This window comes from Paramormyrops kingsleyae, chromosome 7 (genome assembly GCF_048594095.1).
Source record: "Paramormyrops kingsleyae isolate MSU_618 chromosome 7, PKINGS_0.4, whole genome shotgun sequence".
In the NCBI taxonomy this organism is placed as follows: Eukaryota; Metazoa; Chordata; class Actinopteri; order Osteoglossiformes; family Mormyridae; genus Paramormyrops; species Paramormyrops kingsleyae.
The window spans coordinates 19,860,671-19,875,900 of NC_132803.1; the positions used below are offsets into that span (position 1 = coordinate 19,860,671).

The 15,230-nt window shown below is 40.2% G+C and overlaps 2 protein-coding genes across 2 annotated transcripts; both read right to left on the bottom strand.

Annotated features, from left to right (window-relative positions):
• Window positions 1-3,169: 3,169 nt before the first annotated feature.
• On the bottom strand, window positions 3,170-4,568 carry LOC111833444 (C-X-C motif chemokine 11-6-like). The gene is made up of 4 exons (XM_023791717.2): window positions 4,459-4,568; window positions 4,158-4,284; window positions 3,972-4,061; window positions 3,170-3,588 (listed from the first exon to the last, which is right to left on the bottom strand). Exons 1-4 carry the CDS (start codon window positions 4,511-4,513, stop codon window positions 3,564-3,566), a joined length of 297 nt encoding a protein of 98 aa, XP_023647485.2. The 5' UTR covers window positions 4,514-4,568; the 3' UTR covers window positions 3,170-3,563.
• A 5,274-nt stretch (window positions 4,569-9,842) lies between these two features.
• On the bottom strand, window positions 9,843-11,084 carry LOC111833443 (C-X-C motif chemokine 11-1-like). The gene is made up of 4 exons (XM_023791714.2): window positions 10,964-11,084; window positions 10,668-10,797; window positions 10,482-10,574; window positions 9,843-10,250 (listed from the first exon to the last, which is right to left on the bottom strand). Exons 1-4 carry the CDS (start codon window positions 11,016-11,018, stop codon window positions 10,226-10,228), a joined length of 303 nt encoding a protein of 100 aa, XP_023647482.1. The 5' UTR covers window positions 11,019-11,084; the 3' UTR covers window positions 9,843-10,225.
• Between the last annotated feature and the right edge of the window lie 4,146 nt (window positions 11,085-15,230).

The following is a 15,230-nucleotide window of genomic DNA, read 5'->3' on the forward strand; positions in this document are numbered from 1 at the left end:
GAGTGCCAATCCAACCACCAATACCCAAGTTTTTCCCTGCAAGTTGGAGGGTCTCCTTATAGGGCTGGAAGTAGATTAACCTCATACCCAGGATGAATCAATTGCAGGTTAAGGGCCTTGCTCAAGGGCCCAATGGAGTTGAATCGCTCCGGGCATTCACGGGATTTGAACAAGCAACCTTCCAGTTACTGGCACAGGTCCCTAGCCTCAGAGCCAGCATTCCACCCACAAGAATAAAGAATTAATGTATTTTAGTTGAATTGTAATGGCAGATTTCAGGGCATGATTTTAGCCCAGCGTCTTGCCAAGACATAAGTCAGTTTGCACTTCAAATTTACACGAAATGTTTTATTTGCATATAGAAAATACTATCATGTTTTTTTCCAGGAAAAATGGCATGTTGCAAAAATTAAAATCGCCTAGTATAACAGCCAGCACAGAATTTTTAATTGATAACTATGACAAATTAAATTATGTGGAAAGTAATTTTAAAACAAATAAGACTAATTAACAACAACATTGAAATCTTAAAGTAAAAGCAGTTCTGCTGTCCCAGAGAAAACAGGAGCTTATCAGCATATTCTTTAAAGGGTGGTGGGTATCTTGAGGTTTATTCAGTCTTCTTACATCTTACAGCCAGAGTGGTGGGTCTGAGGCTGGGGATCAGTGCCAGCTTGAAGGTTGCTGGTTTGAGTCCTGTGAATACCAGGAGTGATCCTACTCCATTGGGCCCTTGAGCAAAGCGTTTAACCTGCAATTGCTTCATCCTGGGTATGACGTTAATCTACATCCACCCCTATAAGGAGGTCCTCCAGCTCACAGGGAATAATTTTGGGGGTTGGTGGCAGGATTGGCATTCCAGCCACTGGAAAAAACTCACACTGGTCCATTTGAACATGTGGTGCTGAGGTGTCACCCACCACACAGCTGCACTTGGGTTCTCATCCCTGAGCTGGTTCATTGTGTGGTGGGTGCAGCACTCTACTGTCAGCACATGCTCCTTACCTCCTCTTACATCTGCATTTCTGAAAAAAGTATTTCGCATTAAATGTAGTGTAAACCATATGCACAAACACACACACATATTTTTTGTGATGGATGAGTTTCCCTTCGTCATCTTTGTACAGGTAGCACTGTCTTCAATTTCTTGTAGTTGGAGGTCAGTAATACATAGCACTTCCTGAAGAAGTTCCCAACAAGTATCCTTGCTTGCAGGCCAATGGAAGGATTTTGCTGGCCTATGTGAATGGTTGAACCTGACCAGGATATCTCCATCATCATCAAACTGCTTAACGATGAAATGATTTTGCAGTCTTTTATATACTTCTGGGTATGTTGTAATCCATTTTGCAATAATCTGCCCAAACCTGTATCAGGAGGGATTAGCCCAGACTTGTTTTATTATTTTCTAATGTTACTAATTGACTGTCAGATATTAGTTCATAAACATTTGAAACTGCGAAAAAAAATATATGTGAATTGAACTAAGAAACTTAGATTAATATTTATTCAAACATTTGGAACAAGATCATATCATCTAGTATGCAACAAACCAAAGCATTACAAGCTGTAATCTGTAATCAGTGTGGTTGGTTAGCTGTTTAGCAGCAGCTAGAAAAGCTCTTCAGAGGGTTATAAACACAGCACAGAGCATCAACGGCTGCCCATTACCATCACTGGGGGCACCTTTAGTTCTCCCTGTTTGCGCAGAGCAATTAACATCCTGAAAGACCCAACTGCCCTCTGGCAAGCAATATAGGTCCATAAATCCTGCACATCCAGATTCCAGGACAGCTTTTACCAAGAGTCAAACTCGAACTGAACTCTGTTAAGCCTGTTTCTATCTACTACAAAACCTGACATTCTTACTTATTCTTTGATTGTTAGTGTTTTTTTTTTGTTATTCATTCTAATCCTGTTACAGTACATTTTGGACTGTGATCAGGGACAATTTGTAATGGAAGTGTTGGAGATGTTTAGGTTCATATGACGGTTGATGATCTAGGTTTAAATATTTAATACATATTTTTAATATATATTTAGGTTTATATGAAGTTTTTATTAATTATTTTATTCTTTATGTATCTATTACACGTGTTTTAAAGCCAACGGAGGAATCTCACACTACATTTCATTGTACAAATGTGCAATGACAGTAAAGGTTTACAAGCAGCCAAATTCCTGAACCCAATGAAAAACAGTGTCATGTGACCATGTCCTGTCTCCCTCAGTCCTGTCCTGTGCCTGTTTGACCAACAGAGGTCTCCTCTGCTGGCCGTCCTGGATGATTCACACCTGCCCTGCATATAGCCCTCGTTGGTTGTATTTTGACCCTCATCATCTCTAGTTCATTGTGATGTGTCATGCTGATAGACTCCTACCCAAAAATAATGAATTCTGTAATTAAATCGAAAGGTGCTTCAACAAAGTATTAGTTTATGGGTGTGAACATTTATGCAACAAGCTTATTGTAATTTTTTTTTATATATATAATTTCCCCCTAACAGATTTGTTAGTTTTTCAAATGAAATGTACAGGTTATAGGTCACATTAAAAGTGAACAGTATGATGGTGTGAAAAATTAAGTGAGATTATGACTAAGATTAACTTTAATGATCCCAGGGGGAAATTACTACCCAAGCATAGCTACACATAGCCGAAACCAAAGGCAGCATTTGATGGCATGGTGTTGTTATAAGCTATTTTATGCACATATGCCTAAGTCAACTGTCTATAGGGTGACCACTCATCCAGATTTCATCTGGACAGTCCAGTTTTCCTGCCCGTTGTCTGGACTGCTCTTGGGTGTCATCGATTTAACCCCTTTGTCCTCCTTTTTCCTTCCCCCCTTACCTGCCTATCAATTATTCTCCAATCCCGAATCACACAAAAAACGTAAAACACACGCACACATATACTACAGAAGCCGAGAACAGGTATGCTTGCAGTAATTTTTTATGCCGTAGTACTCTTGAGAGTATAGCGATAGATAGCAACAGGTTTTCATGGGTGTCCTCCTGTTTAGACTCATGTGGTCACACTAATCTACATTAATTGCTTTTATTCTCTGCCATGTTATACTGAAGTCAGGTGCTTATTATATTCATACTTTCAATGTCAACCATCTTGCTTTTTGCCAAATATGAATAGAAAAAAAAGGAAAATAGCATTAAGGTAAATATACTTTATTTTTGTATGTGAACAAACTAAACAAAATGTTTTATCAACACATTTACAGTAAATACATCATTTGAAACATACATTAAATATTACATTATACAGAATCAAAAATAATCAAAAAGCAAGTAAAAAATAGTAATGGAAAACTAACGGAATAGTTTTTAATTTTTCAAGTACCTGGAAAAAGGTTACCAATCTTACGTTTCGGTACCATTAAGATGTAAAATGTCTTTTTCCTTTGTTAAAAAGGTGTTTAATGTTCATTATTTCCCATTTATTTCCCATTATTTCCCATCTAGTTTTTAAGAAATGCATTTGAAGAAATTCAGTGGTTTGCCAATAACTGTTAGAGGAGATGTTTCTTGTGTTGATCTCATAGATATTTATGCTCCAATTCTCTTCAGGCTCCTGAAACACAATGGATATATTTGGTACTTAAATATATTTGACACTCTTGTGGTACAAGACAATTAAATCCTTATACAAAGTATGTGATTATTTAAAGCAGAGGAGATCAGAGGCTAAGTTAATACAGTAAGTTTACCTGGGGCTCGAGGAGGATAATTGACATTGGGGCTAAAATACTTGGAGCTCAGCTTAAAATACTCGTAGCTATAGCCCTGAATGATACCTAACTATGCCTATGATTTAAACAATACAAAAACTTAAGTTCTTTGAAATAACCTCCACTGAAGACAAACATTTACATACCTATAAAATAATAACTTTAAAAAGAAAAGGAAAATCTGTAGAGAGTAGGGAATAATTATTACTGTATTTATGCACCATACCTTTTTCTCCTTTGGGAGTTTTTGATGAAATTTTTAGCAAACTTAGACTCTGGATTCAAACACTTTTCCTCTCCATTCTTCATTGTGACACTAAAGAGAGGAAAACAGGAATAGAAACAAGGATTTAAATACATGTAATATTTAAACGTAAACTTTTTGTTTTAAGGGAACCTTTATAATCCTTACATGATCTCCAATTTCTCACATGAAGAATTTGGTGAATACACTTCAATCTTCTCAATGTTTGCTGGCTTAATGAAGTTCACTCCATCATCGATGCACAGACACCAGCCAGTGGAAACAATTGCCATGCCTAGGGAAAGCAAAATGGGGGGGGGGAAATGTCTAATCAATCCTTTTAAATGAACAAGTAATTGTCTTTTATAGTTCTGAATATTAACACAACATACTACACCATACACATACTGTATATATAAACTAAATATTGTAAGCAGTGAATATTCTTGTAATATTATACATCTTTTACCTTCAACGTGTGAGAAAAGCACACAGGCAATCAGGATGACAGCAGGCGACTTCATGATTTCTCTGTCAAGGTCAGCAATGTAGGCTGAGTGACAATCTTCTGAATGAATGTTTGATTCTGAGATATTTATTTTGTGCCTGGTGGGCGGAGCAGCCAGGGACTTTCCCCTCCGATGAAATTGCAGATTTGAAAGTTCTCCTTTCTTGGAAACACTTATTGTGGCAGAAAGAGAAAGTTTGGGTGTTTGTCTGGGTTGGGTGTTTGTCTGCATACATATCCTTTGACAGGGTTTGTACCATCCAACCCTGCCCTTTATGTGCTCTCCCTGTTCGGCCAGCAGGTGTTGCCGGCCATCCTGTTCTCCAACCCTGGTCTCTTGTCCTTAGTGTGTTTCAGCAGCTCCTTGGACTGTTACATAGCTGAATGGTCTGAGTATGTGAAATAAAGGCTGTAATCCTGCAGTTGTGGGTTTGAGTCCTCCTTACCTGCTTTGTTTGTTGATTGGTTTTCTGTTTTCCCCAAGTGTTTATTAGTCCTTTGTTTCCCTGTTTTGGTTTATCATACATGTGTCTGGTTTAATTCTGTTCTGCTTGTGTTTGTGTTATTAGTCCTTCCTAGTGTTAGGCCTTAGTGTTGATTGGATTGTCCTCACCTGCTCCTCATTGCCTCTGGTCCTGTATAGCCAAACCTGCCCCTTGTTAGTCGTTGTGTTCAGTGTATCAAGGTGCCTGCGTTTGTCCTCTCCTTCTGTCAGTTACTGTGCCTATGTTATTGTGTGGAGTATTCTGTCTGTTTGACTAGTCCTGTTCCTGTGGTTGCCCAGTTCCTTTAGCTGGTGTACAGTATGTATGGTTCTGTTAGTTATTTTCCAATGTTTTGTTCTAATCCCCCTTTGTTTAGTATTTTACCCCAGTGTATTATGTTTTCTTTAATAAACCCCCTTTTGTCTTGGAGCTTCTAGTGGACCGTCACCTATTCTCACCTGTGCGATGCTGCGCCACAACATCCTTAATTCTGAAATGTAATTGTGTCATGTGTTTTCCTTTTATCTTTTATTTTCTATTGAAACTTTTAAATATCACAGTTAGGATAGAAGACATCCAGTGGGTTAGAAAATCAGCAACTGAGTAATTGGTCTTTCAGATGAAAATTATACAGCATTTTTAAAAATTACTTTGTCGGTGAAAAAGTCCAAAATGCAGTTCAGTCAAAAGGAGCTGGACAATTTCTCACAGAATCCTGCCAGTGCCTTCACTGTGTTGTCTAAGTGTGTCTAAGTGTTGTCTAAGCAAGCGGGGGGGTGAGCTCACCATGGAAAGTGTCCTCACCTTGGTATAAATGTACAATATTGTGGATCTATACAATTGGCACAGAAGACCATAAGGCTGGATATACTGGATTGACTGGATACATCAACTGCTGCCATAAAAAAGAAATATATTACAGTACAGGAGCCAAAATACCTTGGCCAACACCCCTGGACTCTTATTATTAGGGAAGCATAACATTCGCCACAGATTTTTAATACAATTAATTAATACAAATCTATAATATTGATAGTAATTTTAAAATAACAAAAAAGAATAAGACTAAGAAACTGAAACTGGATGTAGTTCTGCTTTTCTAAAGAGAACAAGAAATTATCAGTGTGTTCCTTAAAGTTGCTTTGTTGAAAAAATAATTCGGAGATTTCCAGGATTGTAAAAATCTGGCAATTCATTAGATCTTCTTCTGCATTTCTTGTTCTTGAAGGAGGCAAATAGAGGTGAAATGGAGTTAAAGGTATTTCAGATTAAATTAAATGATGGTGGTTTTTTAAATACTGGATTTCATTTCAAGCAGGCTATGATATTATTTGCCTCCTTATGCCCCAATCATACTTTGAACCTGAAGATCTGTAAACTGTAAGGGGGGTGGACATCGCAAAGGGAAATGGCTGGAGAAACATTCAGGAAAACAGGATTGTCGTCAAATCCATTTTCTGTCTATTTGGTGAGGGACCAGGTATCAAAGAGCAGACCTGTACGCTGTGGGGTCAACAGCCAAACAGAAAGCTGCTTTTCCTTATTAGATAATCTGCAGGTGAATGGAAGGGCTCACCATCTGAATTCACCATACCTTTGACATCTGTGTCACCTCCCATCTAACAGAGTTTATTTGTAGGCTGCAAGTTCAAGGTGTCTCTCTGCTGCATAAACTGGATTTTGAATACGGATAGACGGCTATATATCAAATTTGAAAATCAATGTGTAGTTTTTGAATTATAGATGGAAATTTAAATTATTTGAATAAGTGTTCATTCTTCTTTTTGTCATGGCAGAGCATGGCAGGCAGGAAAAAAGCTCTGAGACAGAAGGGGCTTATTAATAATTCTGAACACAACAGGGTCGAAACAATATTGGAGAAATAAGAATGTAACAAAGAAATAAAGCAAATACACTGGGGAACTGAGCAACACAGGGAACGGGACTGAGCACCAGAACAGAGCAACAAACACACAGGAACTAATCACAACTACAATGACCCATCAAAGAGAAGAATCTGAAGTTAAACACACACAGAAGCTCAGGGCAAACAAGGGACAGGGATAAATCATAATCTAATAAACCAATCACAAAAGGACCAGGACAATGAGTAACAGGTGTGACAATAAAGAAACACAGAACTAGGGAACACTAACCAACACTCTGAGAATATAGTAGGTAAATTTACAGAACCAAATAATACAAACAAGACCGAAGTAAACAGGAAAATTAGAGGGCAAATCTATAACTGGGAAAACAGAACAGAAAACAAGAAACACTGGAGAACAAAACAAATAAATAAAAATAAACAAATGAGGTTGGCCTGAAACTAGCTTTGAACCCACAACTAGCAAGTTAACAGTCTCCAACCCACAGCCTCAACCCAATGAACTACACTTATTACTAAGACAGAAGAGGAAACAGGATGGCCAGCAAGTCAGGCACTGACCTTGACACTATTTTACTATATTACAGAAACTCTTGTTGCGACACTGCAGATGTATGTCTGTTCATATGAGCTAATGAATGGCTCATGAAACCTTCATCTTTCCTGTTTGAATGAATATTTCTGTGAAAAGTGAAAGTCCACTGTGTTGGTTTCAATCTGATAAGTCAATCTCCAGTTCCTTAAAGCGGTGCTTTCCAACCTTTTCAAATCCAAGGATCCACAAATTAAAATATACCAGACCTACCCCTCATCATCATAATGTGCCCCCCCTACATAGTCGGCTAGCATAAACATTGTTCAGATCTGGGAGCTACCCACGAACCGCTGCGCAATATTGACTATCCGGGCCAAGTCTCTGCGGTTCTCTGCAGTGCAGCACCACACTGTAGCCCAGTAGCAGAGAATGCTGTCTATTGTGCTCCTGTAGAACTTAACAGCTGAGTGGGAAGTCTGGCTTTTTTGAGTGTTATTAAGAAGAAAAGTCTCTGTTGAGCTTTCTTCACCAACTGAGAGGTGTTGACAGTCAATTTCAGGTCCTTTGAGATGTAGATCCCCAGGAATTTGATGTTGTTAACCCTCTCCACTTATGTGGAGGGGGGGGGGTGTCATTTTCCTGGCTCCAGGAACAATCCATAACAATCTCCTTTGTCTTGGATGTATTCAGGACAAGGTTGCTGTCTGAGCACCATTGTACCAAGTGTTGTACCTCCTTTCTGTAGTGGGTCTCATGTTCTCCTGTTATCAGTCCCACTACCATAGTGTCATCTGCAAATTTCACTATGGTGTTGGAGGTGCGGATGGGTGTGCAGTCGTGTGTGAACAGGGTGAAAAGGGCTGGGCTGAGGACACAGCCCTGTGGTACTCCTGTGCTCATTGTGAGAGTATGTGGTTTCCCACCCTGACATTTTGTGGTCTGTTGGTGAGAACGTTCAGAATCCATGAGCAGAGAGTGGTGGTTAGCCTCAGGTTGGTGAGCTCGGTAAATAGTTTGTGAGGGATTATTGAGTTAAAGGTGGAGCTGAAGTCAATAAATAACATTCTGGCGTATGTGTCGGGCTGCTCCAGATGAGACAGGGTAGTATGAAGTGCAACTGAAATTTCATCTTCTGTTGACCTGTTTCCATGGTAAGCAAACTGATGGCTGTCTAGATCAGTGAGAATGCTGGCCTTGATGTGCGCGAGAACAAGCTTCTCAAAGCACTTGAGAGCAACAGGACGATAATCGTTCAGACATGTGACTGCTTGCTTTTTGGGCACTGGGACGATGGTAGTGGTTTTAAGGCATGTGGGGACTATAACCTCCTGCAGAGACAGATTAAAGATGTTTGTTAGCACCCCTGCTAGCTAATAGCACATGACTTCAGTGTGCAGCCTTGTACCCTGTCTGGTGCTGCTGCTTTGGAGGCGTCGATCCTCCCCAGGGTTATTCTCACCTGGTGGGGCTGTAAAACAAGCGCCGACTCCTCCCTGGGTGAATGAGTTATTTGAGTGCCCTCGTTGTTGTTGTGGGTGTCAAAACGTGCAAAAAATCGGTTCAGGGCATCAGGAAGCGATTCATCGTGATTTGTCAGCGAGGCTGTAATGGTCTTGATGCTTCTCCACATACTGCGATGGTTGCTGTTTTCAAAGTGACTCTCAATGCGCCACTGGTATCTCTGCTTGGCTTCTTTAATGCCCTTTTTCAGCTCCCTCCGGGCACTGGTGTAAGCTAGCCTGTCTCCTGACACATAGAGTATACTGTAGGTAGTCTATGTGTAGTATCAGGTAGTTTTGGTTGCACAGCTTACACTCCCTCTTCAGCCGCAAGCTGCCCTAGAATGCATTTCCTCACTTTAAATCACTGTGACTGTTTTTTATGCTGTTTTTGCACTACTGACTGTATATTGTACTGTATACATTAAAGAGGTTTACTTATTTTAGTTTTATCGTATTTATCTTATGTATTATGTTTATACTATATATATATATATATATATATATATATATATATATATATATATATATATTAATATATATATTGTATTACATTTCGATTCCTTTATATGTTATGAACATATAGGGAATTGACAATAAAAGCCTATTTGATTTGATTTGATTATACTCAGCTCAAAATGAAACACTGCTTACAGAATTGTAAGAAGTGCAAGCTAATTATGTATCTTCTTAACAGAGTGACACTGAAGCCAGAAGGTTGCTATATTTTTTATTTTAACACTCAAAGTCAAACAACCTTCTTGCTCTATGACAAATTTGAGAACTAAAAAAACTGAAAAAGGTATATAAATATGTGTAAATATAATATAAAATGATGTGTAATACTGAAGCCAGAAGCCTATTATATTCAAACTTTCAATGTCAACCATCTCGATTTATGACAAGTTTGCAATGTTAAAAACATAATGGAAAGAGGATTAAGGTAAATATACACTTTATTTTTAGACGTGAACAATTATAATGTGAAACTGAACAATACATTTTTTATCAACACATTCACAGCAAATACATAATTTGAAACATAAAATTTTACATTATACAGAAAATAATACAAAGACAAGTAAAAAATGGGAATGGAAAAATAACGGAATGGTTTTTAATTTTTCAAGTAAAGGTAAAAGGTTTCCATTCTTAGTTTTCGATACCAGTAAATGTTACATGCATTTTTTTCTTTGTTAAAAAGTGTTTAATGTTCATTAAAGCCTATTTATTTTTGATTTTAAGGAATGTTTTTGAACAAATTTAGTCCTCTGCCAATAACTGTTACAGGAGATGCTTCTTGTGTTGCTCTTGTGGATCTTTACGCCGCAGTTCTCTTCAAGCTCCTGAAACATAATGGATACATTTGAAGCTCTTGTGTTGCAAGACATTTCAGTCCTTATACAAAGCGTGTGATTATTCAAAGAATACAAACATTTAAGTTCTTTGAAATAACCACCACTGTTATGTTGCAAGACAGACATTTACATAGTAACACCTACAAAATAATAACTTTAAAAAGAAAATAAGATCTGCATAGAGTAGGGAACAATTACTACTGTATTTGAGCACCATACCTTTTTTTCCATTGGGAATTTTTGATGAAATTTTTAGCAAATTTGGACTCTGGATTCAAACACTTCTTTTCTTCTCCATTCTTCATTGTGACTCTAAAGAGAGGAACACATTCATTGAAATGAGGATTTAAATACATGTAAATAAACATGCACTTGATGCATTCAGGGAGGTTTTATAATCCTTACATGATCTCCATTTTCTGGCATGAAAAACTCGGTGAATACACTTCAATCTTCTCAATGTTTGCTGGCTTAATGAAGTTCACTCCATCATCGATGCACAGACACCGGTCACCGGGAATTGGACTTGCCATGCCTAGGGAAAGCAAAATGGGGGGAAAATGTCTAATCAATCCTTTTAAATGAACAAGAATTTGTCTTGTATAGTTCTCCCCATAATCACAACAAAGTACATCATACACATATATGTAAACTAAATACTGTAGGCAATGAATATTCTTGTAATATTATAAATTCTTTACCTTCAACGTGTGAGAGAAGCACACAGGCAATCAGGATGACAGCAGGCGACTTCATGATTTCTCTGTCAAGGTCAGCAATGTAGGCTGAGTGACAATGTTCTGAATGAATGTTTGATTCTGAGATATTTATTTTGTGCCTGGTGGGAGGAGCATGTGTGAACAGCCATGAGCTTCCGCAGTGAGGGACTTTTCCCTTAGATAACGCTGCAGATTCGATCATTATATAGGTTCCCCTTTCTTGGAAACACTTATTGTATCAGAAAGAGAAAGTTTGTGTGTTTGTCTGTGTGTACATATCCTTAATTCTGGAAAGTAATTGCGTCATATGCTTTACTTTTATCTTCAATTTTCTGTAGGAACCATTAAATATTATAGTTAAGATAGAAAATAAAGTCATTGGGTTAGAAAATCACCAGCAGAGTAAGTGGTCTCTTAAGTGTTTCAGATTAAAAACACACAACATTTTTAAAAATTAGCTTGCAGGTATAAAAGCCCAAATTCAGTGCACTGAAACTATCCTCACCTTGGTACAAAGGTGGACCTATACAGTCAGCCCAGAAGATCATAAGACCTGAACCACCATTGACTGGATATACATTAACTGCTGCCATAACAAAGATATACTGTATATTAAATGACCCAAAATACCTGGCCAACACACCTGAAGTCTAGGTTTTGCAACATTAGGCAAAACAAAGTTTGCAAGTATGTGGTGAATTTCTTAATGATCCATAGTCATTGTCTTTCCCAGGAGCGGCTCTGGGCTGGGTGTTCTGGCATCCTAGGCAAGATTCTGCTGGGCTACCCCCTCACTATAGCAGCAGAAAACAAATTCCTTCAGTTAATATATATTAAAAACATTTAAGTGGCACACAGTAACTGCGTGCTGCATAATTAGCTAGCTCACATCTGTTTCACAAGAAAAGCAGTGAAATATTAAAACTATTATACATATAATGTCACAGAATGCACCCAGAGGTATTTCTTCAGAATTTCTTCACTTGGTCTTTTGCGCCCCCCAAATCAAATGGTACCCAAGGTGATTGTGTATTTTGCCTCTGTTTGTCTTGGGAGAGATCTGGAAAAGCAGACCCAAAGAGAAAGGCCTGGCTGCAAACATGCACTGTGATGTACATCCACTGACAGGCAGGAAGTCCACTGTGTGGCCAGAAATGATGTCACTCTAGATTAGGGTTCTTCAAATCTGGACCTCGATTCCAAATCCAGGCCTTGTTTTCAGTTCTCCCAGGTAGTTTAATAATTACTGATTCTGATTGGTCAGAGGCTTCACACCTGACTGACAGGTAAAGGAAGGCTGGAAAACCAGCAGTGTTTGGACCTCAAGGACCGTGATTTGAATAACCCTGCTCTAGATCCACCAAAGTCTCCTGGTGAATTCGAAATCAATTCAATTATTAGTTCTTCGAGAAGGTTGGGAACTTTTTTTGGTTGCTATATTTAGAAATGGAATGGTTTTGTTCACTATGTTTAGAAGCGTAGGGATGTTTTTTTTTTGTTCACTATTGTTTGGCTGCTATAAAACAAAATAAAATCTGTGCTTAGGTTGTTACTGCTTTCAGTTAGTAGTTTAACTCATTATCATGTTTTGATTACTCTAATCCAGGGGTCACCAATTCCGGTCCTGGAGAGCTACTATCCAGTAGGTTTTCTATCCTACCTGGCTTCTAATGAGCCACACTAGTTCTCAGGTAAATACCAGGAGCAGGTGTGGCTCATCAGAAGCCAGGTAGGATAGAAAACTTACTGGATAGTAGCTCTCCAGGACCGGAGTTGGTGAGTAGTGAGTGGAGAAAAGATTTTGCTATCTGCCATAGAGTGGAACATGTAGCCTGTATGTATCCCCCCCAGACCGAAGTAGTACTGTGGGGCACCGTGATGGCAGGGGGCCCTTCAGTCGATTGCATGGTGTTGGTGGAGCCAGAAGAGAATCAGGAGAAGGAATGGCAAGATGTGTGGTTAAGATGTCTGGTGGGCAGTTGCCCCTTCGTCTTTGTAATTCTCATCCTTACAGCTGAGGATATTCAAGCACAAAGGGAGCTCATCTTGCGGGAAGCCGGGCCTGGGGTGGTGGAGGTTGAGGTAGGTCCGGTGGAGAGTGATATTTCAGTGTGGCCTGCTGAGTTTGACTAAATAGGCACAGAGTTGCCGTTGGCTACATAGCTTATTCTGGAAATGGCGTGCTGTATTTGCAGAACATGAGGAGGATTTTGGGTGTACTGGGGTAGTAAAGCATCAGATTCCCACAGGCACTGCTCCACCGAGTCGGGAGCGGTTTTGGTCAGTACCCCCCACACTATATCCTGAATTAAAAAACTTGTTGCGAGGGATGTTGGAGAAGGGGGTGATTTGGGAAAGCTCTAGTCCTTGTGCTTTTCTAGTTTTGGTAAAGAAGATGGCTCCTGGAGGTTTTGTGTCAATTATCTGCAGCTTAATGCTGTAACCCATAAGGACACTTGTCCCCTACCTTGCATAGAGGAGTCTTTGACAAGTTTGCGGAAGGGCCAGTGATTTTCTACCCTGGGCTGAATGAGTTTGAGAGCATGCCTTTTGGGTTGTGTAACGCACCCGCTACCTTCCAGAGGCTTATGCAGCAGTGCCTGGGAGGGTTAGTAAATGAGTCTTTACTTGTTTACTTGGACGATGTAGTTGTGTTTTCCTCGAGTTTTGAGGACCACCTTAAGGACTTGGAGCGAGTATTTGAGAGGTTTCAGAACTATGGGTTGAAGTTGCAGCCTAAGAAGTTTAGTTTTTTTTCAAGTCACCTATCTTGGCCATGTCATTAGTGCGGATGGCATGGCGACAGACCCAGAAAAAGTGGCACTTATTAAGGAGTGGCAAGCTCCGGAAACCGTTCGGCAGGTACAGTCCTTCTTGGGTTTTGCGGGGTATTGCCGGCGGTTTATTACTGGGTTTTCTAAAATTGCTGCCCCATTGACCCACCTGTTGCAGTGTACGGCTTCATGCTCAAAGACTGCCCCAGTGGAGTGGACAGAATGGTGCGAGCAGGCTTTCCAACAACTTAAAGCGGCTTTAGTGAATTCTCCAATATTAGCTTATGCTGACTTTAGTTTGCACTTCCGTCTATATACCGACGCCAGTTTGGAGGGTTTGGGGGCAGTGCTGGCCCAGGTATAAGGTAGACAGGAGCAGGTCATTGCCTATGCAAGCCACAGTTTACATCTTTCAGAGCAGAATGATCAGAACTATAGTTCTTTTAAGTTGGAGTTGCTGGCCTTGAAGTGGGCCATCGCCGAAAAGTTTAACGATTATTTGTGGGACGCAGAGGTGGAGGTGTAACAGATAGTAATCTCTTGGTTCATTTGGAGACGGCCTGGTTGGGGGCAACAGAACAATATTGGGCCGCACAGTTGGCAAACTATCACTTGGCGATTAAGGATCAGCCTGGCAGTATTAAACAGAATGCAGACATTTTGTCGTGAATGCCTGGAGAGCAAGGTGGTGTACAGGTGCGGCTTGCAACCCAGAGTCTGGATGAGGAAGAAAGCGACGAGGCAGTGAGGTGGGGTGAGTTGCAGCAACAGGACTCAGGCTTGAGGCAGATTGTATTGTTGGAAGGAGCAAGGTCAGAACCCTTCCTTTTTAGAATAAAGTCCAGTCTCTCCAGGCTTGAAGTTGTTTTTGAAGGAGTGGTCTAAGATTGAGTTGATGGATGGTATTTTGAAGCGTCAACAGCAGGAAGAGGGTCCTGGGTAAATTATTAATTTTCATATAGTTGTACCTAGGGCGCAGGCTAAGGTGTTGTGGGAGGACTATCATGACCGTATGGGGCATGCCAGTTCAGAGCAGATGTTGTCAGTACTTAGGGAAAGGTTTTTCTGATGCAGGATGCGTCAAGATGTGGCAGATTGGGGGGGGGCAGCATGTCCTCAGTGCCTTGTTGGCAAGGTTGGTCCAGAAGTAAGGGCTCCATTACAGGCTGTCCCCCGACATCCCCAGGCCCACTCGGAGGTGACAGTAGGGGATGCTGGGTGCCAAGGTGGAGTTCCCCCAAAGACTGATAGGGGATATTGACCGCTGGTCTTTTATCGGACAGCAGCCCCAGTTGACGAGGGTGATGCAATGGAAAGTCATGGGGGACTTACACAACCAGTTGGTTTGGGTAGAATGACTCCCCTTGCCCCAGTAGACCAAGTGGGGGAGGGGGAAGTAGGGCCTGATTATGACCCCAGAACTGCTGCTACTGGTACAAACTTGGCTAAATTTGGCCAATCTGCTGGCGCTATGC

Excerpts from the sequence above, each read along its gene's own strand:
- LOC111833444 (XM_023791717.2), bottom strand. The coding sequence starts at position 4,513 with ATGAAGTCGCCTGCTGTCATCCTGATTGCCTGTGTGCTTTTCTCACAC. Across the intron at positions 4,285-4,458 it reads GCTTTTCTCACACGTTGAAG|GCATGGCAATTGTTTCCACT; the intron begins GTAAAAGATGTA and ends TGCTTTCCCTAG. Across the intron at positions 3,589-3,971 it reads AACTCCCAAAGGAGAAAAAG|GAGCCTGAAGAGAATTGGAG; the intron begins GTATGGTGCATA and ends ATTGTGTTTCAG.
- LOC111833443 (XM_023791714.2), bottom strand. The coding sequence starts at position 11,018 with ATGAAGTCGCCTGCTGTCATCCTGATTGCCTGTGTGCTTCTCTCACAC. Across the intron at positions 10,798-10,963 it reads GCTTCTCTCACACGTTGAAG|GCATGGCAAGTCCAATTCCC; the intron begins GTAAAGAATTTA and ends TGCTTTCCCTAG. Across the intron at positions 10,251-10,481 it reads AATTCCCAATGGAAAAAAAG|GAGCTTGAAGAGAACTGCGG; the intron begins GTATGGTGCTCA and ends ATTATGTTTCAG.